This window comes from Aethalodelphis obliquidens, unplaced genomic scaffold, assembly GCF_003676395.1.
Source record: "Aethalodelphis obliquidens isolate GAN/ISIS:26980383/991018 unplaced genomic scaffold, ASM367639v1 scaffold94, whole genome shotgun sequence".
NCBI classification, from domain to species: domain Eukaryota; kingdom Metazoa; phylum Chordata; class Mammalia; order Artiodactyla; family Delphinidae; genus Aethalodelphis; species Aethalodelphis obliquidens.
In genome coordinates this window covers 2,248,848-2,271,647 of record NW_020838038.1, presented here as the reverse complement: position 1 = coordinate 2,271,647, position 22,800 = coordinate 2,248,848, and the positions used below count along the sequence as shown (strand labels likewise).

General features: G+C 44.2%; 1 protein-coding gene across 13 annotated transcripts in view; it reads right to left on the bottom strand.

Annotated features, from left to right (window-relative positions):
* The window catches only part of CLTRN (collectrin, amino acid transport regulator), a 50,241-nt gene that overhangs the window by 25,172 nt on the left and 2,269 nt on the right, over positions 1 to 22,800 (bottom strand). For 3 of the 13 annotated variants that reach the window (XR_003430597.1, XM_027095782.1, XM_027095783.1), the window contains exons 1-3: positions 20,373 to 20,767; positions 12,036 to 12,094; positions 7,328 to 7,413 (exon numbers count right to left, since the gene is read on the bottom strand). Coding sequence is in view for 12 of the 13 variants with exons in the window: in XM_027095782.1 (XP_026951583.1) it covers positions 7,328 to 7,413; positions 12,036 to 12,094; positions 20,373 to 20,505 (278 nt within the window). In the remaining variant the exon portion in view is untranslated. The other 10 variants (XM_027095784.1, XM_027095789.1, XM_027095788.1 and 7 more) reach the window with 10 other exon arrangements.

Here is a 22,800-nt window from a genome sequence, read left to right as displayed (position 1 = left end):
GTCTAGGAGTTTAGTGCTATTAAGACGCTTGAAGATCAAGGTCACAGTGTGAGCTCACCAGAAGATTAAAACCAAAGTGGGAGCCAAAACTCCCGAGATGCCCGGATCTGCCCACAAGACGCCATGCTCCGTCGGAGAACAGACCCAGGACAGAGGGGAGGGCACAGGGCTTCTGGATTCCACGTGGTTTGTCCACAGTCTTTGTCAGGAGGGGCTCTAATTTCTACCCACAGTAGAGCTTCATAGTCTCCAAGCTTTGAGCACCGTTTTCAATTTTATCAGCTGAGCGTTCCCTGGGAGCCTATCAAACACTCTGTCCATCTGCAACACAAGACTTCTCTGGGCCCTGGGCCACGAGGCCAAGGCCCAAGCCTACCCTGCACTGTGAGGCCCTGTATTCCTGAAGTGTGGCCCGTGTGGGCGCTCAGTGACTGTGATATGAATAGATGGATGAATGAACTAACAGAACGGAGTAATGAGCTCCACTGTTTTTACTCACTGTTTCTACATTATTCCAAGAGAGAGTAACTGAGAAAGTAAATTCGGCCAGCACGGCAATAACAGAAAAGGGAGGAAGGAAAGGAGGGAGATTACTTCCCTAAAACTTTGTTTCCCCAATCACAAATATTCAGACAACATAACACAGACAACTCTCTAGTATAAGAAGACTCCTGAATATAGTGCAGATAGAGGTAGCCAAGAGGAAGTGTACATATAAGGAAAGTGGGTGCTAAAGGGAGTAACATGAAGAGTGATTTATAGATTTCAGTAGATAATTTACTTAGCGACCAAAAGATGCAGATTCCTTCCAGTGATAGATTATGTCCAACCAGCGTGACTTCTTCCACGCCCTTTCTTCTAAATGTGACCACACTGAATGTCCTCTAAGATTTGCACAAAATGAAAAATTAATCAGCCGACAGCACTTACTGAACTAAACATGTCTTTTAAAGTATGTTTTGATGTAATGAATAAACTGAAATGCCTAAATCTTACAAAGTTCTCATCACAAGAAAAAAGATTATATCACAATGCACGGTGACGGATGTTAACTAGACTTACTGAGGTGATCATTTCACAATACACACAAATATCAAATCATTATGTCGTATACCCGCAACTAATATAATGTGATCTGTCCATTATACCTCAATAAAAATAAATAAATAATGACTGAAATGGCATTAGCACAGCTAAACAGCAAACCTACACTTTCAAGATTTGTAAATATAGATGGGTCTGATGGAATTCTTTGTATTCACTGGAATAACAATTTTGTCCGACTACTTCACAAAGCTGTATGTAGTATTTACACATATACAGTCGCTCCTGTCAGCAAATCACTAAAAGGGTAGAAGGGTCCACTCCCATCCCTCAAGTGTGGGGAGCCCTGGTCTGAAGGTAACTGTCTCAGAACTGGCTCCACTGCCACTCCTCATCAGTGGCGCCAGACAGGGCCAACTAGGGTGGGAAGAATCGGGCTCTTGTTTCTGGAAATCAAAGGACTAAACAGGAGCTGGGCTGCTGTTTAACAGGCACGAGACCGTTAATCCCCTTACCGTGGATACAAGAGCATGTTGTTCGTTCTTAGATCACAAGGCTTATCCTTGAATAATTAGGCAGAGGAAGAAATCCATTCCGTGCCCTACAGCATTTTCCTCAGAAAGGGAACGCTAGGCCTGAGTTAGACTTCTGCCTCTCCTGCTAAAAATGATAAATTATTCTAAACAACCAATATTGGAGTAAACCAGGCAATTAGATTTCTCAGTTTTCCTGGAAAATAGACTAAAGTTTAAACTTAATCATATTTTCCTGAGATAATAATACTTTCAACATTTAAAAATTCCTATGAAACTATTTTAGAAAATCTGGCCTAAACCTTATTATAAAAACTTGAAAACACCTGTTTACCATCTTCAATCAAAGTCCCAAGAAACCTTCAAGTAATCTGATCTAATGAAACCAGAACTTTCTACCACTTAAACTTGTCCTTCCCTCTTCCATTCTACTTTTAAGAAAATCCAGGGAAGAGCAAGAAAACCACTTGATATCAAGATTTGTAAGTAATGCTTTCAAAGGAACTGTCTTGTTTCTGTCACATTTCGTCCGTCTTCCATGACTCCCAGGGCCGGCTTCTTGGGTGTGGGCCTGTGCTGTGTGGGACCTGGATTTACCCATCATTTAAATCTCAGGGCCTACCCAGCAGCCTACACAGCAGGCTTCCAACAGAGGTTACTTAATTCTCTGGCCCCCATCCAGCAGTGTAGGGCACAGGCGGCCTCAGGGGAGCGCCGTGAAGAAGAGGCTTCTGCTTCTCACGCCACTGCCTTGGGCGCTCTGTCAGCTCTTTCTCTCCCTCACTCCCTGACAGCACCTCGAGGAGGCGCAATGGAGCTTGCCTGTCACTTCTGGCCCTTGAAGAGCTCAGGCCGGTCTGGTCTGATCAAAACCTAGATGAACTGTCTTCCCGCCCCTAACACAGGGCTTCCCTCGCCCCGGCCGTGCTGGCCTCAGAGGCCTGCTCTGTTCTTTTACTCTCCTGGCTCCACCCCTCCTGCGCTTCGCCCCTTACCTCCCTGCAGTCCCACTCACCGGGGGATGGAAAAGGGAGGTGGGAGAGCGCGGGGATCCGACAGCAGAGAAAAAGGCAAGCTTCTTTTTCCCTAGCCAGGCTCCTTGTGCTGCCCTCTGGCCGCTGGTGGCCCCTGCCGGGGCGGGTCCTCGCGTTCTCCACCCAGAGTGCACCCGGGGGGCCTCAGGAGACCGTCTGGGGACCTGTGCACTGCCCCTTCCCCTGACAAGGACGACGCACTCTGGCCAGGGCCGAAGGCTTCCATCTCGCCCCTCCCTGCCCACTCTGCCGCCTTTCCTTTGCCCTGCACTTGGATCTCGGGCCCCACAGGCAGCGACTCGTGCAGCTCCCTCCGGAGGCCTCTGCTTGGCCCCGGGCGGGCAGCCGTCCGAGTGCAGGCTGTTGGCAAAGCCGCCCTCTCTCACCCAGCCATGGAGGCTCAAGCCAGCCTTTGCCTTCAGACTTCTCCAGTTAAGAGGCAGGCACCATTTCTGTTCCACCCACGGGACAGTGGCAGTGGCTGGGGACACCATCACGGTGGCTCGCGCTCCAGGTGCTGCTACTCTGGTGGCAGCTGGAAGTGGCCCTGGGAACGTCTGCAAGCTGGGGAGTGATGTGCCCTTCTCTCCTCTCGCAGACGACTCCTCTCTCTGCTAGCAGCTCTGCCTGACCTGAGGTGGGCAGGGGAACATGCAAGGGGCCACTAGTGTGGCCTGGGCGCTAGTGGACGCCCATCACATGGACCCAGCTGTCAGCTCCCAGCGGGCTGCGTGGTGCACCCGCACCGGGACCCATCCCCGCCCCTGTCCTGCGGGGAAGGCCGTGGACACGCCGCACCCGCTCTGCAGGGCCTCGCCCTCTGCCTCTCAGAACCTCGACCTTCTCTTCCACTGCCCGCTTGGGGTCATGGTGACTGGACCCGTTCAGCTCTCCTGCAAGTCCTTCATGGATGTGGCCAGGACCTCGCTTTAGGAAGAACACCCTCTGGCAGAGTCAATCCAGCTTATACTGGGTCAAGGGTAGGCTGGCGGTACGTTCCCAGATATGCAGAGGAGACACTGAGCCCTGTGTCACTGGAGGTGATCGCGCTTGATATGAGATACCGTAGTTAGGACTGAGTGAAAGGTGGGACGAAGAGTCTTCATTACTCTGTCCATTATTTGACTATCTGTAATGAGTTACTCTTTACATCTTCCACCCAGTGCATCTCAGTAGCTCTAAGTTTTCTGCAGTATCCATAGAATAAGCAGTGACAGGATAGGAAAAAAACGATTTAAAAAATCGGCCAATGTTCAAGATTTGAATCCCTAAAGCCATCCTAACAGGCATACTTCCCACCCTCTAGAATCCACTCTGCCTCACACTGGCACCAAAAGACCTTGGAAAAGCACATTTAAAATCGGATCCATTTGCCAAGCTAGTGGTGCCTTTCTATTACCCACCACACTCTGGAGAGGCAGCCTGTCTGGGAAGTTGTTTTCAATTCATCGTGCATTGTGTGGTGCCCTTTCCCATAGAGGAAACCTGCTCATGTAAAGAAGCAGCCACCGTTAGGGGGCAGCACTTGTACTGCATCTTAAGCCCATCCTGATTCATGAGGCAGCCCTCATCCCTCAGCCCCCTGAGAGCAGTACTGCTTGCTGGGACTCAAGCTGCCTGAGCATTTACAGGAAAACAATTTGTTAACCCCAATCTAGGTGTGCGCTTTTCAATTTTTCAACTGACATTGGCAACAAAAGCCTCTATAGAGCCTATGCACCCAGTTCCAATTAAAACACCTTTGCAAATAAACCAGATTACATATTCACAGACTCCTACAATGTCCGGGTTCCGAAAAATCAAATTCCCAAAGTGAATTCCTCAAAACTAATCTGAAATGTTACATATTTAAATTAACTTTTCCTAAGAATGGAAATGTGATATAACATAGTCACTTACAAGGTGAAATTTAGGTACTAAGAGGATGTAATAATACAATGAACACAGCGATGTATAAAATCTGTTGATCAAAAATGACAATAAGATAAAAAGAGACTAGTTGAGGGGCTAGCATTGTGAGACGACCAGCGGCTGTTTTCCTTATATTTTTCTCTTTTCTTTCGTTTTTGAAAATTGAGGTATAGTTTTATGTACAATATTATATGTTTCAGGTGTACAACACAGTGATTCACAATTTTAAAGGCTATAACTCCATTTATAGCTATTATAAAATACTGGCTATATTCTCTGTGCTGTATAATATATCCTTGTAGCTTATTTATTTTATATATAGTAGTTTGTACCTCTTAATCCCCTACCCCTATCTTGCCCCTCCCCCTTCCCTCTCCCCAGTGGGAACCACTAGCTTGTTCTCTATATCTGTGTGTTTCTTTTCATTATACTCACTACTTTATTTTTTAGATTCCACATATAAGTGATAACATACAGTACTCGTCTTATTATTTCACTAAGCATAATAGCCTCCCAAGTCCATCCGCGTTGTTGCAAATTTTCATTCATTTTTTCGGTTGAGTAGTATTCCATTGTATGTATATGTATATACATGGATGTGTCTGTGTGTGTGTGTGTGTCTGTGTGTGTGTGTGTGTACACCACATCTTCTTTATCCATCCTTCTGTTGATGGACACTTAGGTGGCTTCCATGTCTTGGCTATTGTAAATAACACTGCTGTGTACATTGGGGTGCATGTATCTTTTTGAGTTAGGGTTTTCCTTTTTCTCTGATATATACCCAGGAATGGAATTGTGGGGTCATATGGTAGTTCTATGTTTAGTTTTTTGAGAAACCTCCATACTGTTTTCCACAGTGGCTGTACAATTTACGTCCCCACCAATGGTGTACGTGGGTTCCCTCTTCTCCTTATATTTTTCCTTTTTTATTTTTTGGAAGGCAATCTTCTCATTTTAATTTTTTTTTTTTTTTTTTTGTGGTACGTGGGCCTCTAACTGTTGTGGCCTCTCCTGTTGCGGAGCACAGGCTCTGGACGCGCAGGCTCAGCAGCCATGGCTCATGGGCCCAGCCGCTCCGCGGCACGTGGGATCTTCCCAGACCGGGGCATGAACCCGTGTCCCCTGCATTGGCAGGCGGACTCTCAACCACTGCGCCACCAGGGAAGCCCTCATTTTAATTTTTAAAAGGTTATTATAAATTGTTTTGGAAAGAATGCTTCCATTTAAAGGCATAAGATAAAGGCAAATATATCTTTTCTAAAAATCTATAAAACAAGAGTAAAGTTCACGTAGGGCATCATTTTGTTTTACCTTACACCTCCTTCTTTTAATTTTTTGAATCATGTGAATATGTTACGTATCTTAAAGTACATATGTGTGAAAAAATACATATGTGTGTTGTGTATATATGTGTGTGTTTGTGTACACGCAAATCCACATATCATATGTTTATTTTGCTCCCCAAATTTTACTCTTCTGTTTTATCCCTTATATTCACAGCCCATGCATAATACATTGTGGGTCTGAGGAAGACAAAAATAGAAACCCTCTCTGCCAAGTTCTCAATAAAATTAAGACAAAAGAATGAAGCAGACAGGAGACCAAAATAAAAGGCAAATTTCCTTCCTAATTTTAAAAATATCCTGCGATGAGATAAATTCATCTATAGTGACCCAGGCAGAGCTGAACCGAGGCAGGTATCGCCATATTCTGGTGTACTATGCAAGATATTTAACACCTTAGGATCTGGCACCTACCAATCTAAACAGTCTACAGCTACAGACAGCACGGACAGCTGTGTGGGTGTGTAAGCTTGCCCAGGCAGGGCCTGATTCTGTACTTAGTGTGAGGGGCAGCACAGAAAAATGCATGCTGAGGGCAGGCCGGCTCCTCAAGAGAAGGGAACCCATGCCCAGTTTATCCCTCCAGCCCACCAATCAAATCAGTCATTTCACCTCTCAAGGGAAGAGTGAAGTAAGGGAGTAGAGAGAAACCAGGAGTGTTACCCTAATCACAAATGGAGATGGAAGGAAACATCACAAATAGGGAAGATTCCTTTGGAAGAACAGATTCAAATGTAAAACTATTAAAAGTTGTACTAAGGCTTTGAAGAAAATAAACAAGGTGCTATGATAGATACCAACAGTGCAATGAACCTATACATATGTAAGTTATTTTCAAAATGAGTGCTATGCACTTATCCCCTTGCCCCCCAAGTTCATATATTGAAGTCCTAACCCCAAATGTGAATGTATTAATATTTGGAGATAGGGCCTATAAGGAGATAATTACAGTTAAATGAGGTCATAATGGTGGAGCCCTGATAGAGAGGATTAGCACCCTCATCCAAAAAGGCACCAGAATGCTCACTCTCTCCCCTGCCACTTCCCCCTCAACAAAGAAGAGGTCGTGTGAGCATACAAAGATCTGGTGTTGCCTACAAGCTGAAAGAAGAGGCCTCAGAATGAAATCTACCTTGTCAGCATCTTAATCTTCAACTTATATAACTTCAACTTATATAATATATATATGCAGAGAGAGAGAGAAATGTAGAAAGCTTATGACATGTAACTACAAATTTTTATATTTATCTTCATAGTGCCTATTGAATGAAGAGCATTGTTAGAACATGATATAAACTGTAAGCTGAGCTAGATTATAAAGGTTCTTTTTAATGTTGAATTAAAATGTGGGTCCCTTAAAAATTAGATGTATACCTTATTTTCAAGATTGAGTTTTGAATTAATGTCCTGTCTCAAATAATACTTGCAAACAATCAATTTAGACTTTTCATTGCTTACTTACTCAGTTCCTTCTCTGTTGGGAACTCTTCTCATGGAGAAAGCCACCATCGCTTTGAAGAGATATTCTTCATTTGTATCCCAGGCGTACTGAAAGAGAAGTAAAACCGAAGGTAAAGTGAAGAGGCATGGGGTAAAAATTGGTCCACTGGGTTCTAACTGTGGCCACACTGGTGTTGGTGTGTGTCTGTCTGTGTCTCTCTCTCATCTTCCTCATACAATAAAGACTGGAGACCATGATAAATCATGTCACCATAATGTTCAGGATAGAGTTTCCCGGCTATTCTATCATTGTAAGTGTGGTGTGTTTCCCATTGCATTATCTTCTTCCAAATCTGCAGTATTAGTAGCCAGTCAACAAACAGGTCACTTGGACATCTCATCCTGGACATAAACAGTTGATTCCCTTCTTCCCTTTCACCTTTCCCTCATAAACTGACTCCCCTTCTCAGCTTCCTTCCCTTTATTAACACTGGTACAATTTTACTTTTTATACTCTTAGCTGAAAACTTGAGTGTATGTGTGTATTATGGGCTGAATTGTACCCCCCTACAAAGAAATTCATATGTTAAAATCCTAACTCCCCAGTACCTCAGAATAGAACCATATATGGAGATAGTGTCTTTACAGAGGTGATCAGGTTACAATTAGATCACTAGGGTGGGCCCTAATCCAATAGGACGGGTGTCCTTGGAAGAACAGGAGATTTGTCACAGACACATACAGAGGGAAGACGTGTAGACACAGGGAGAAGACAGCCATCTAGAAGCCAAGGGGAGAGCCCTGGAACACATCCCTCCCTCACAGAACTCAGAAGGAACCGACCCCGCTGACACCTTGATCTTGGACTTCCAGCCTCCAGAATGAGAGAAAAACAAATTTCTGTTGTTTAAGCCACTCAATCTGTGGTACTGTGTTACAGCAGCCCTAGCAAACTGAAGTGGCTGACCCCACATTTTAGGTGGTAATCAAGTGTAACTGGAGAAAATCACAAAACAGGTTCTGTGGCTTAACTCTAAACTCATGATGACCTACTCCCAAATTGCCCAGGATCCCCTTAGGATTCTCCATCAGTTTTCTCTCTCTCAAACTTCACAATGACTATTTCAAAGCTCCTTCAGGCCTCCCCAAATCTCAGTGCTTCCCTCAAACCTCACTCTCACTAGGAGCTCTTGTTTCCTAAGTTACTGATACATCTTGAGTCATCCACTCACACTCCCCCGCCCTCCTGACACCAAGTACAAAACTTCCTCCATAGGCACATGTCTTATCCACATCCTCCCCCGAAGGGCCAGATGTGGTGTTTCTCCTCCTGTCAACGGCTGTTCTGTCCACCTCTATTAGGAACGCTTCCATTCGGCCCTTCCCAGGATCTAAACAATACAGTTTTCCCCTCTCTTCTGTGCATTCAGTGCTGACTGGAGGCTGTCCATTGACTCTGAACCACGCTCAACTCTTTCCCATTAAAACAACAGCAAAACTAAATCACTTTATTCAGTCCTCCTTCTTCTACCCATTGCTGTCTCTCTCCTGCCCTTCAGAGCCAAAATTCCCAAAGGAGTTGTCCATCCTTCTGTCTTTACATGGTCACTGCCCACTTACTCTTTTTTTTTATATATAAATTTATTTATTTTATTTATTTTTGGCTGTGTTGGGTCTTCGTTGTTGTGCGTGGGCTTTTCTCTAGTTGCGGCGAGCAGGGGCTACTCTTCATTGCGGTGAGCGGGCCTCATTGTGGTGGCTTCTCTTGTTGCGGAGCACGGGCTCTAGGCACGCGGGCTCAGCAGTTGTGGCACATGGGCTTCAGCAATTGTGGCTTGCAGGCTCTAGAGCGGAGGCTCAGTAGTTGTGGCACACGGGCTTAGCTGCTCCGCAGCATGTGGGATCTTCCCGGACCTAGGGCTCAAACCCGTGTGCCCTGCATTGGCAGGCAGATTCTTAACCACTGCGCCACCAGGGAAGCCCCATTGCCCACTTATTCTTAACCTCCTCCACCATCTGCCTTCCAATCACTCCACTCCACAAAGCGGCTCTCTCACGTTACCAATGACCTTCACGTTGCTCAACACAATGAGCAGTTTTCAGTCACGCCTCGCTTGGCCTCTCAACAGCATTTGATGCTCTTGAACAGTCCCTTCATCTGAAGGCACTCTCTTCCCTTTCGTGATACAGCATCGTCCTGTTGTCCTCCTGCCCCTCTGCCTCCTTTGCAGGTTCACCCTCCTCTACAAGGGCTTTAAGCTTTCGAGAATCGCTAAACTCAAGGCTAGCCCCTCTCCTCTTGCCACCCTCCGCTTTCTCCCTCAGCACTGTCATTACCACCTCAGTGCAGGTGACGCAGGAATGTGTATCTCAAGCCAGCTCTGTCCTTGCCTGTTTGTCAATAATACCTCAAACTCAGTAAGTCCAAAATTAAAGCCATGGTTTTCTTGTTGGTTCTTGGTTCCCTGACTCATAAATGGGCCATCAGGCATCCAGTTGCATAATTAGAAACAAAAGCTTATGCTTCACCCGTCGTCCTCTCTTCCTTGTCATCCCATCCCCGTGACTCTCAAATCCCTTCACTGCCCCCCCCCTCCACCAACACACCATACTCCAAATAGCCATCATCTCCCACCTGCACTACTCCACCTGCCTCCCAACTGGCTCCTCCTCTCTACTCCAGGCGCCTGGACTCTGTCTTCCACACTGTAGCCAAAGTGTCTTGTAAACACAAATTTTGTCATGACGCCCCTTCCACGAAACTCCTCGTCGCTTTAAAGATAATATCAAGGACTTCCCTGATGGTGCAGTGGTTAGCAGTCTGCCTGGCAATGCAGGGGACACAGGTTCGAGCCCTGGTCCGGGAAGACCCCACATGCCATGGAGCAACTAAGCCCGTGCGCCACAACTACTGAGGCTGCGCTCTAGAGCCCGTGAGCCGCAACTACTGAGCTCGTGCGCCACAACTACTGAGGCTGCGCTCTAGAGCCTGTGAGCCACAACTACTGAGCCCGCATGCCACAACTACTGAGCCTGCGTTCTAGAGCCCATGTGCCACAACTACGGAAGCCAGCATGCCTAGAGCCCGTGTTCTGCAACAAGAGAAGCCACCGCAACGAGAAGCCCGTGCACGGCAACAGAGAGTAGCCCCCGTTCACTGCAACTAGAGAAAAGCCCGTGCACAGCAACAAAGACCCAACGCAGCCAAAAATAAATAAATAGATACATTAATTAAAAATATATATATATATACATATATATATATAACATCAAAACTCCTTAACACAGTCCACACATTCTTTGGCCTGACCCTTCCTTCCACCCGAAGTTCATCATGCGCCATGGTCCTCCCCACTGCTCCACTTCCAGGCACCTTGCCCTCCTTCCACCCTTCACTCTCCCCAAGTTCCTTCCTATAATAAGCCTTTGCATGTGCTGGTCCCTCCACCCTCTTTCCTTTCATCCCCTGGTTCACTTTTACTCCTGCCTTAGACCTCACAGCAAATGCCAGTCCCTGCGGCCCCTCATGAGGCCAAAGCCCCTACGTACTTCTCCTCCCTGTAACGCTTGCCAAGATTACACACTTGCATTTGGTTCATTAATATGCAACCAATTCCACTACTATAAGCTCCCCTAGGGCAAGGATAAGCCTGGTTTTAGCTGCACTGCATCCCCAGCATCCAGCACGGTGCCTGCCCTCAGAGGATCCTGGGATAAGCAACCCTACGCACTGGCAGAGATGGTGGATTCTGCAGTCAGACTGCCTGGGTTCAAACCTGACCCCTGCGCCTTGCTGACTTGACATCTTGAGTAGGCCACGTAATGTCTCTGCACCTCAGTTTTCTTATCCACCTAATGAGAATGGGAATACCCATGCCACCTTCCTCAAAGGGTTGTTGTGAGGGCTAAATGAGCTGATGTGAGCAAAGTGATTAGAAGGGTCCCAGCTAGAAAGTAAACTAAGTTCTCAAGGAATGGTGGCGGTTAGAATGATTATTACTCACGGAGTGAGCAAACAAAACGGTGGATTGCCCTGCCAACTGAATACTTCCAAGTATCTTTAGCACTCTTTTATCATCTCTAGCCTGAGGCGTCTTACTATCACCTTCTATTCGGGAAAATGGTCACAGACCATGCCGGAAAACCAAAACTAGAATGACACAACTCCATCTTATTAATTCAACAGTCTTTACTGTTCCTATAGCTACCGGAGCCCCATGAGTATTTTTTTAACTTTAATTTCATAAGCATATATTTCATGCTATTACTTTGACATCTGAGAAGAATTGAAGAAACCTCACCTGAGAATTGGAACGTTTTGTGCCATGAAAGATCTCATGCGGGTGAAATGTGCCCTCCTTTCAATGATGAGAAAAGTCACTGACAAAGTTCAAATGACCACAACGGTGAGGAGCAGAGCCCAGCCCACACCTGAGAGCCTGACTCAGGCCCCTCTGCTCTACTCTGCTAGGCTGAAACGTGCAGGCTTGCAAAATTGTTTGGGGCAGCACAGAACTTCACATATTTTCCAGCACACACTGCAGATTAAATACTTCAGGCAAAATCACTTTACTAACAATTTCTATTTCACTACAATCTTTTTTGCTTTAAGAAAATATCAGATTTCAGGTCTTTAGAAGCAATCTATACAAGTTTAAGATAACTATGAAGAGAAAGCAGTGTTATCAGCAAACAAAATTTTAAAGGAACATACAAGTTTCTTCACTTACTGCTTTATCTCCCAGAGCTGTTCTGAGACTAAGTCTCACTTTAAAAGCATTTTCTGCATCTGCCAGAGAGAGAAAAGACAGAGAGCACTATATGATGATAAAATCTGCCAAAATGGAACCTGATAGATGCTAATATTTAATGCAACTCGAATCAAAAGAATTGCAAGTAAACTGCCCCAGATACTTCCGGAAGTTTAACTGCAATCATCTTAAATGGCTGAAATTTTAATTTCAAACTCATAAAACATTCACAGGCTCAACTTTCAAGCCATGACACGACGGCAGATTTAGAAAAATAAAGAAGTCTTTCAGGCAGAGACTTGTCAATCATTTAGAAAACTGTTCATCTATTTTGAAGTTTCAAGGCTTACGTACCTGGCTGACAGAGTTCGGCATGAATAGCACTCACTAGAAAAAAGAGCAGCCACAACATTCTTTCAAAGTGGAAAACACAAGACAAACGGAGGGGAAAAAAATCCACCCTTCGCTTAAAGCTGCCTTAGCCATTCTGTGACCCGGATTAGAATATCAGACAAACAAGCAAGCCACCAACTAAAAGGTTTAATGATTAACCCCCATCATCTGGGTTAATACTTTTGAGAGAAGCAGCCCATCTCCTGTCAGTTATTTACGAAAATCTGTTTGGAAAACAGATTAGCTGTCCTTTCCAAATTCTACCTCTAAAGAATGTTTTCTCTGCTGACCCAAAAGTCGGAATCCTCCCCCCACCTTTCTTCTGTTGTTGTCTGGTTAAATGCACAGTGGAAAGCATTAGTCCTTTCTGGAGGTTTACCTTGGCATGAACGTCCCATCTTTTCAGGGCTGAAATATCTCTGGCGTATAGATAGACTCTCTTAATTTAGGAAACAAACATCACTCCTTTCTATCTCTGGTGAACAAAGGACACCCTTCCAAGACTGGCCTCATTAGACTCTCACCTCCACAGGTAAACATTCAGGAGAGTTTCCACCTCAAAGAGAATGGTTTTGCTCAGCGCTAAGCTCTGGTAGCTGTGTAAAATCAAAAGTTAATGATGTACAGCAGTGCGATCCAATGGAACATTCTGTGATGATGGAAATGTTCTATATCTGCACTATACACTATGTATACAATACGGACGCCACTAGGCATCGGTGGCTGTTGAGCACTTGAAATGGGGCCAGTGCTGCTGAGAAAATGAACTTTTACTAAGTTAATTTAATTTAAGTAGAAACATGTGGCTAAGCAACTACATTGCTCAGTGCAGCTACACGACAGTAATTAGGAGCTACCGACCATGAACTAGCTTTGCTGAATTATTCCTCTAATCCTCAAAACAGCAGCCCACAGTTGCTGTGGTATAATCATCTTACACATGAGGAAACCGAGGATCCAGTATTTAAGGCATTGCTGGCAACAGGGAGTGGAATGGGTGTCACTTTACCAGCCTGGATGACTTACACTTGAACCCTATCTCCACCACACTGAACCCGACTGTGTCTCAGGGTCATCACTGATCAAAACTGAAATAGTAACGAAACCTCAGAGATGCTCTGAGGACTACGGCAGTGAGTGGAGAAGAACCTTTCCCCTAGTGGGCATTCTACAGGTGCCGATCAAGCCCCCCAGCGGGTCAGTGTCAGGACTTTCCTCTCTACCATGCTGCCTCTGCATGTGTTCAGTCCCCACATTCCACCTCGTTGCTTGAAAACCATGAATGGAAAAATTAGATCGGGTGACCCGGCTGTTAAACGGACAATCTGGATTTTTAAAGCAGCAACAAGAAAAATATCAACAGCTACACTTCTCATTTCCCCTTCCTGGTTAGGGTGACAGCTTATCGTAGATGACCCACTGCTGTTGGCTAACTCCACTTAAGAGCTTTTCCTCATCTCCTTCACCTTGGTTGCCGGGGCACAGAGTCAGGAAAAGTTGTACTAGAGAGAGAAGTGGCCAAAAGTTAGCCTAGTAGTCATTCCAGAAATTTCACTATTAGATGAAATGGAAATTTCCTAGAAGGAAGGGCCCGCATAACTGACCCCTGAAAATAGTCAGACTAGATGAAGTTATCTTAGGAAATGTTAGACTAGATAAACGCATCCTGGGGGCGGGGAGGGAATAGACAGAGACATAACAAAGCTGATTATTTGCATCAAGGAACAAAGCTGTGTTAGCGAGATAGAAATCTGATTCAGCCTTCTTTTCGCCTTAAAACTTCATAAATATATCAAATGTCTCTCTTCTGCTTTTACTTAGTCACTTATGTGACGAGGCTTGAAGACAGTAAAATGCCGAGTTTTTGTCAGTGTAAGCCACTCATTTGAAAAAAGAAGAAAATCTCTTCTCTCCTGAATTATGATTTCTCAATGTTCGTTGTCTCATTTTTAAAAACAATAGAAAAAAGAATAGAAGTTCTGTACAGAAAATACAGAGAGGCAAAAAGAGAAAAGTACTAAATACCCATACTACTACCCGCATGGACGACCAATGTGAATATATTTTAATAGTTGAAACACACCTTCCGTAGCCTTGGATCTTCTTGTATGTTCTCGTGTGATGTTATTGTTGTTTTGTCTCACTGTAGTGGCCCTATGGGAACAGGGAAACATCACGGTGGCAATCACATGGGCCCTCCACGGGATCTGATGAGTCGCTTTATTTTCATTTATTTATTTATGCATACATGCATGCATGCATGCCGCGCTGTCTGGCTTGCGGAATCTTACTTCCCCGACCAGGGATCGAACCCGTGCCCTTGGCAATGAAAGCGCGGAGTCCTAACCACTGGATGGTCAGGGAATTCCCTGGTGAGTCACTTTAAAATTGATAGATCATGAGATATATCAAATTTATTTTATTCCTAGTTTACTGAAAATTCCCTTTATTGAATTGTATTCAATAACCTATATTGAATTGTATCACCTGCCTTTTCAGTATCTATTATGATCCAAGAATTTTTACCACTTGGTACATTATAGTTTAAAATTTCTTTACACTGATCCAACCCTTAGATAAGCTCAGTTTGATGATTTCTAACATGCTTCTGGACTTAGTTGCTGTGTTTTTCTTTCTTTAGGTTTTTAAATCCATTTTTGTAGAAGAATATTTAGGTTCCTTTTCAAGCGCTGATTCTTTTCTCCAGCCCTCGTATTATTACCATGTTGAAAATGGTACAGATAGATTTCTAACATTGTCTATGTTTACAAATACTTGAAAATGTAGAAGAAATAAAATATTCAGAGTTGAAGATTCTGGACCATACATATTTCGGAGGAAGAGTTCTTTTAAATTTTTCTTATATTGCCAGTAATTTCAGGTTTCGTATTTCTTTCTGAGTCCCTTTTCGCTGTTTACAGTATCCAAGAAATGCATTCATTTCATTAAGATGTTCCAGTTTTCTCATGGACTTTATACAATATTTCCCATAAAATACTCCATTCACTGTTACATTCCCTTTATATTTTCTAGTTATATATTAATTTTTTCTCATTCTCCCTTTGTTCTTTCCAGAAATTTACCTATTTTTGTTGTTGTTTAATCAAACAACAAGATCTTGCATTTAATTTTTAATTCCTTTCTTTCTGCTTTCTGATTCATCCATCTTTACATTTATTAAGTCTTTACTCTTTCTGTCATACTGGTTTTCTTGTTCTTTTTATAACTCTTGAGTTGGCTACTAGGCTTATTTATTTTTAATCTTTCTCAGTTAATGTGAAAATATCTGTGGCTATGAATTTTCCTTGGACTACTGTTCTGGCCACATGACATAAGAAGTACAGATGTACAGTGATCTCATTCTATTTTCTAAATAGTCTATAGTTACAGTTTTATTTTTCTATACCCCAGTATTTGCTTAGAAGAGTACTTGTCATTAGCTAAAGAAACAGCAGCCAAAAATGAAATGATTTAAAATATTGACTTTTATAGGTCCTGTCAGATGAATAGAGAGAGAAAATGTATAATGATAAAATAAGACACCGTCAATAACTTGACGTAAAATATGAAGACTCTTACAAGGTCTGGATCACTTGGAACATGCTAAAAATGATTTAACAACTAAAGAGCTTGAGAGTTCAATAAAAGACGTGGAACTAGATGCTATTGTTCTTGCCTCTCAACATATCGGGTTTTTTTCTTCCACTTTTCAAAATCCTGTACATACTTAGCCTTTATTTTCATGCACAATTTTAAGTATTAAACCTCCAGAGAATTCATATCAAACTTGCTTCATACAATGCTCATTTCAGCAATTTCACAAATAGGAGCTTAATAATTTATCAGTAACAGTGGTAATGATGGCAAATAAAGCATTTTCAATCATTCTGAATATGGTCCTATTTACTGCCAATATTTAGAGTTTAGAGAACGCAGATAAAAAATTGAGACTACTGTAGCCGTGAGCAATATGAAAGGCACTGAGTCTCCTGAGACAGGAAAGAGAAATTGATTTCTCTGTGCTTTTTTGTACTCCACAACACTACTGGAAAGCAGTTTCTTGGCACATAACTATTGATCTACTGCTCTGGAGGGTGAATTAAATATGAGACCACACGAAAAGAAAACACGTGAGTTGTTCTTTTGATTCACACAAGATGCCTTTTAAAGTACATCAGAGCTGTAAACGCATGTGGGGGATTATGTATGCTCCATTTACCTGCAATAAAACAAGATGTAGCAGGGAGAACCAATGTAGCTTTTAAATTTTGAAGCTGATTGTTCTGTTTCACTGTCACAAACAGGTATTTTGTAAACCTATACAACCTTGAACACTGTGAGCTTTCATTTTTTAATCTTTAAACATCTTAACCACTATTACAGGTCTATCTCAATGATCACCTCCTTCGAGGAATCTTTCTTTTCTTTTCTTTTTGTTATAGATTTTTAGCTGTTACTATTTGCTGTGGACTTGTCTAATCTACTAACTTTTTATTCTCTCTTTGTCCTATGTTCCCATAGCATTTTGTTCACATTTGTACATGGATCTATTGCCAACATGATTTGCTTTTGGGTCCTACAAATTTTAAGCTCCTGGAGGGCAGGGACTATATTTGGTTCCATTTGCATTTCTCACGGCCCATGAATATTGGGTAATTTAATAACACTGAATTGACTTATTTGAATCATAAATGGGCAGTTTAAGGAGCTCAAGACTGTGGAAATGAAGTATCACGAGGTACATTGCAATTTTTTTGACATTCCCAGCCAGAGAAAAACAACTCCCAGTATCTTTCATAAACAAGGAACCCTGGGCTTTGGAAAATTTTTGTCTCCACTCCCGTACCTTATGCCCTTTTCAAGATGAGAAAAAAAATCTGAAGCTACGATATTCGAAGGCTCATCAAATTTTGTAGGTTAATCAACAACTGTAACCATTATGAACCTTGCCTTTTTTTCACACAGGGTAACAATTTTCTAGTTCAGAGAAAGTTAATCACTAATGTTTGGAAATGAAGATTAATTCAGACAAACTGAGTGAGTGTAATTCTGCCAACTTTATATTCCTAAGGTAGCAATTTAAAGGACGGTTTCATAAACAGGATGCATATGCGCCTGTCTGAGTGTCTCATCTGCATGAAGACCAATACATTAAAATAAGTCCTATGTAGAATGTAAATTGCTGCAGCTACTATGGAAAACAGTACGCAGGCTCCTTAAAAAACTAAAAATAGAGCTACCATAGGATCCAGCAATCCTACTCCTGGGCATATATCCGGAAAAGATGAAAACTCTAATTTGAAAAGATACATGCACCCCAATGTTCACAGCAGCGCTATTTACAATAGCCAAGACATGGAAGCAACCCAAGTGCCCATCAACAGACGATAGGCTTAAGAAGATGTGGTATAGATACACAATGGAATATTACTCAGTGATAAAAAAGAATGAAATATTGCCATTTGCAGCAATGTGCACGGACCTAGAAAATATCATACAAAGTGAAGCAAGGCAGACAGAGGAAGAAAAATGTTATAGGATATCACTTATATGTGGAATCTAAAAAATAATACAAATGAATCTTTATACAAAACAGAGACTCACAGACATAGAAAAGAAACTTATGGTTACCAAAGGGGAAAGGTGGGGGATAAATGAGGAGTATGTGATTAACAGATACACACCACTATACATAAAATGGATAAGCAACAAGGATTTACTGTATACCACAGGGAACTATATCCAATATTTTATAATAAACTATAATGGAAAATAATCTGAAAAAATATATATAACTGAATCACTTTGCTGTACACCGGAAACTAACACAACATTATAAACCAACTATACTTCAATGAAAATAAATAAATAAAAATTTTAAAAATAAAAATGAAAAAAATAAGTCCCATGTAGTAAAAACAAGACTTTACTGACATTTCTTCCTGAATGTTTAACTCTTTCCAACTTTGCTTGGGTGTTGTATTAAGAGTTTTCTCAGGACTTCCCTGGTGGCGCAGTGGTTAAGAATCCACCTGCCAATGCAGGGGACACAGGTTTGAGCCCTGGTCCGGGAAGATCCCACATGCCACGGAGCAACTAAGCCCGTGCGCCACAACTACTGAGCCTGCTCTCTAGAGCCTGCGAGCCACAACTACTGAGCCTGCGTGCCACAACTACTGAAGCCCATGTGCAGAGAAGCCACCACAATGAGAAGCCCACGCACCATAACGAAGAGTAGCCCCAGCTCACCGCAACAAGAGAAAGCCCGTGCCCAGCAATGAAAACCCAATGCAGCCAAAATAAATTAATTTTTAAAAAAAAAAGAGTTTTCTCACAGTTTTGACAAGTCATGATATTCTTTCTAGGCTAAAGATTATTGTAACCATGCTCTATGGAGTAGTATTTTCCATTCTTAATCTTATATCTGGCTGCCAGTTAGTGTCACCCAGTCACATTTAGTCCTGCCAATAGGTACCACCTTTACCAACCTCTACAAAGAGGTAGAGGGGCCATGTATCTTTCAGGTTAGATGCTCTCATTTTCATAACAGAATTTTAAGCTACCCTCATTCTGCTTGATATACAAAGCATATGAAGTAATCAACACATCAAAGTTTCTGCCCTTAAGTTTTGCCCAGTGACGGTGACCTTGATCTTTCTACTGTCTGAAAACATCAAAAACTTACAGTACGAAATGTTTTTGAAGACCACCTAAAAGACGTGCATGCAAGACCTCTATTACTACAAATCAGAGATGCCAGATAGGTTGTTGCAACCACTCATCCATCCTGGACTCACAACAGACATTGTTAATCTATTACAGAACATTTTCCTTCGGAGCCTGGACTCAGCCACAAAACTTCCCAATGCAGTTATTCAGTCAGTCGACATGTGAGCTAAAACTTACTTGCCATCGTGGGGAATGATGATCTAAATGCTGCCCTAGCTAAGTCATATCACTGAGGGCCTGTGATCTCAAATAAACAGGAAAGTTTGGGTGGTTCATAAAATTGATTTAGTTGTGCTTTGTGATTGTGGCAACAGTTTACATTGAGGGGATCTGTATGAAACTCTTTATGACACTTACACTTTATGACACTTGTTTCCTGCTTAGTTCATAGCATCATTATGATGAGGAATCAGGATTTCCGTTGGGACTAAAAATCAAGAAAAACTGTACTTCTCAAAAACAAACAAATGGGGCTTCCCTGGTGGCGCAGTGGTTGAGAGCCCGCCTGCCGATGCAGGGGACACGGGTTCGTGCCCTGGTCTGGGAAGATCCCACATGCCGCGGAGCGGCTGGGTCCCTGAGCCGTGGCCGCTGGGCCTGCGCGTCCGAAGCCTGTGCTCCGCAACGGGAGAGGCCACAGCACTGAGAGGCCCGCGTACCGCAAAAAACAAAAAAACAAAAAAAACAAAAAAACCCAAATGAACATGCAGGGCATTATGCTAAGTGAAATAAGCCAGACAGAGAAAACAAATACCATATGATCTCACTTATATGTGGAATCTAAAAAACACACATACAAACAAAAAACAAAACACCTAACTCACAGATACAGAGGACAGGCTGGTGGTTGCCAGAGGCAGGGTGTGGGGGTGGGTAAAATGGGTGAAAGTGGCGAAAAGCTACAAACTTCCAGTTATATTGATACAATAAATAAGCCATGGGGATGCAATGTACAGAAAAGTGACTACAGTTAATAATACTGTGTTGCATATTTCAAAGTTGCAAAGAGAGTAAACCTTAAAAGGTCTCATCACAAGAAAAAAAGCTTGTAGCTATGTGTGGATGTTAACTAGACTTATTGTGGTGATCATTTCACAATTATATAAATATTGAATCATTATGTGTACCCCTGAAACCAATAAAATGTAACATGTCAATTATCCCTCAATTTAAAAGAAAGAGACCAGCACTTACCAAGTCCTTTTCCACCTATAACCGACCCCCTTACCACATCTTCCCTAACTTTCTCATCAATTCTTGTCCCATCCAAACCCAAGCTGGGGAACAGGCTATAAGCTCCTTGAAGTTTGTCTTGTAACTGGAACATAGTACTCCATAAATATGACTTCAATGAATGAATAACTGAATGGCTAATGGAAAGTGCCCTTCCCCTAGGAGCGCCCACTCAGAGGTTTCTGGACAAGAAAAAAATAAATAAATAAAGCTGGTAATAACCTCTTCACTTTTCTCCTGTGGACCCAGAATTGTAAATGGAGAGAGTAAAGAAAATTAATCTCAAAGTAGGGGGCCAGAAGCAGAAATCTAAGTGTGGTGTTGTCTCCACAGGTCCTAGACAGCAGGAGGGCACAAGGTACCTAAAAAAGTCGTCTGAAGGAGACATCCATCAGGAAGTAGAGGAGTGTGCTTACTCCATGCAGCCCGCTAGCATTTAAAGGCGGCTGGGAAGCTGGTAGGAACACAGTTCCAGTTGGTCCTCAGTTACGTTTCCTATCCGGTTTCTGCTCTTGGACTTCTGGTGTTTGGAACTGGGAGAAATATGAAGAAAATCCATTTTTAGGCGTGGAGCAGAGATCCGCAGGCTCGTCTCACCCTATACACGCCACTAACATCTAGCTCCGAGACCCGGGCGACTTTCTCCTAAAATTCGTGAGCCCCGCCCGCTTCTCTGCGGCTTCCCAGGACCAGGCTCGGCCAGCAGAGGGAGAGCAGGAGGCGTGGACCAGGCCAGAGTCCAACCAGAAGGGGATGGCCTGGGAACCCAGGGCGTGGCCATGGCGGAATGCGGAATGCAGGGAATCGCGCATGCGCGGAGTTACCGTGATCAATGGGGACCTCAGGGTTGTACAGTGCGGCATAGGCGGAGCGCCGGGATTGGCCAGGACAGAGGGGAGTGGAATATAACCCGGGCTTGAGGGGCGGGGTTTGGACAACCGTGGGAAGGAGCGGCAGCGACGGCCACTTCGGGAGGGGCGTGGCCTCGGCGTAGCACAGAGGCTTGACCTGAAAATGTGGGACTCAGTCGGTGCGTAGCCGCTCGTAAAGGCAAGACAGGATTGGTCGAGACTGCGGGAGAGGTGGGCAGAGGAATTACCAGAGTGGAAAGCAGAGAAATGGTCACAAGAGAGCGGCATGGGGTCAGCGAAACGAGCGTGGCCCAGAGGATAAGAGGAATGTGAAAGGACTCGGATCAGGGGCGTGGACGCCGATGAAGAGGCGGGGCCACGGAGTAGCGTATGGGACGCAAGTGACGTAACAGAAAGGAGGGCCCTGGTGTAGGCGCAGTGTAAGGATTTACCGTGAACGTGGGCGCGGCATGTCCGTGGGGGCGCGGCTTTACAGTTCTAAGGTGTGCAACAAAGATGGTCCGGCTCCAAGGAGGGGTGGGGCTACGGCGAGGCCAGAGGTGGGCCCAAGTTAGCGCGCCGGCGCGTCACCGCGGCCGGAGGCCCGGAGCGATGGCAGCAGGGGCAGTCAGGCAGTCAGGCAGTCAGGACAGAGAACAGGTGCAGAGCTGGGTGGAAAACAGGTTCGGGCTCCGACACGGGGAGCGTAGCCAGGGCGGGACTTTAAGCTTCTTCGGGACGTGGGCCGGGCGCGCGGGGAAGTGACGTGAATAGGCGAAATGACGTGTCCCGGCGTGAGGGGCGCGGCTAGGCACAAGGGGGCGTGGCCAATATGGCCGCGCGCCTGAGCCTCTCATCCCGGTAGCGAACAGAGTGGTTCCCGCTCTGGGGAACGTTCGGGTAAAGTCCGGCGGCGATGTGGAGCGTGGGCAGCAGGGGAGCGTAGGCTAGCAGAGAGAACAGGGATCCTCTCATACACACGATCCGGCGCTGCAGTGGGCCCCGGAGGCGGGACAGCTGTTGGCCCCGCTAGGATGGCCACAGTCCCGGCGGGGCTTCTCTGTACGATGGGGGTCGGGGAGACAGGGAGTCGCTCCATCTCTACTCTAGTCCTGTTCCTCCGCTCTGAGGGTCACCAGAAAACTACACCCCCTTACGGTTTTGTGCATTTAAAGGTAGAACAGCTGTCCCAGAGAGTCTGGGAAGTAAGGGGGTTGCAGTTTCAGAAACCGAGGCCCAGCAAACTGGATTCACTCATATCTGCGTTGTTGATTTTCTTCCTGACTATACCAAGGGCTACGGACGGATTCACAACCACCCCCGGGGCAGGGGATCAGCAGCTATATCATGTGGACAAGTCTGAGTCTTCTCTACTCCTCAATTCTTTCTTCTATCCTTTTTCTTTAGTGCCCCGTCCTGGAGCTAGAGGGGAAGAACCTACCAACTACAGACGCTGTTGGTGGCTGTAATTCTTTGTGGCGTGAGTTGAAAGCTACTGCTCAGAAGATGCTGGAAAGTCGTTGTTATTAGTGTAATTC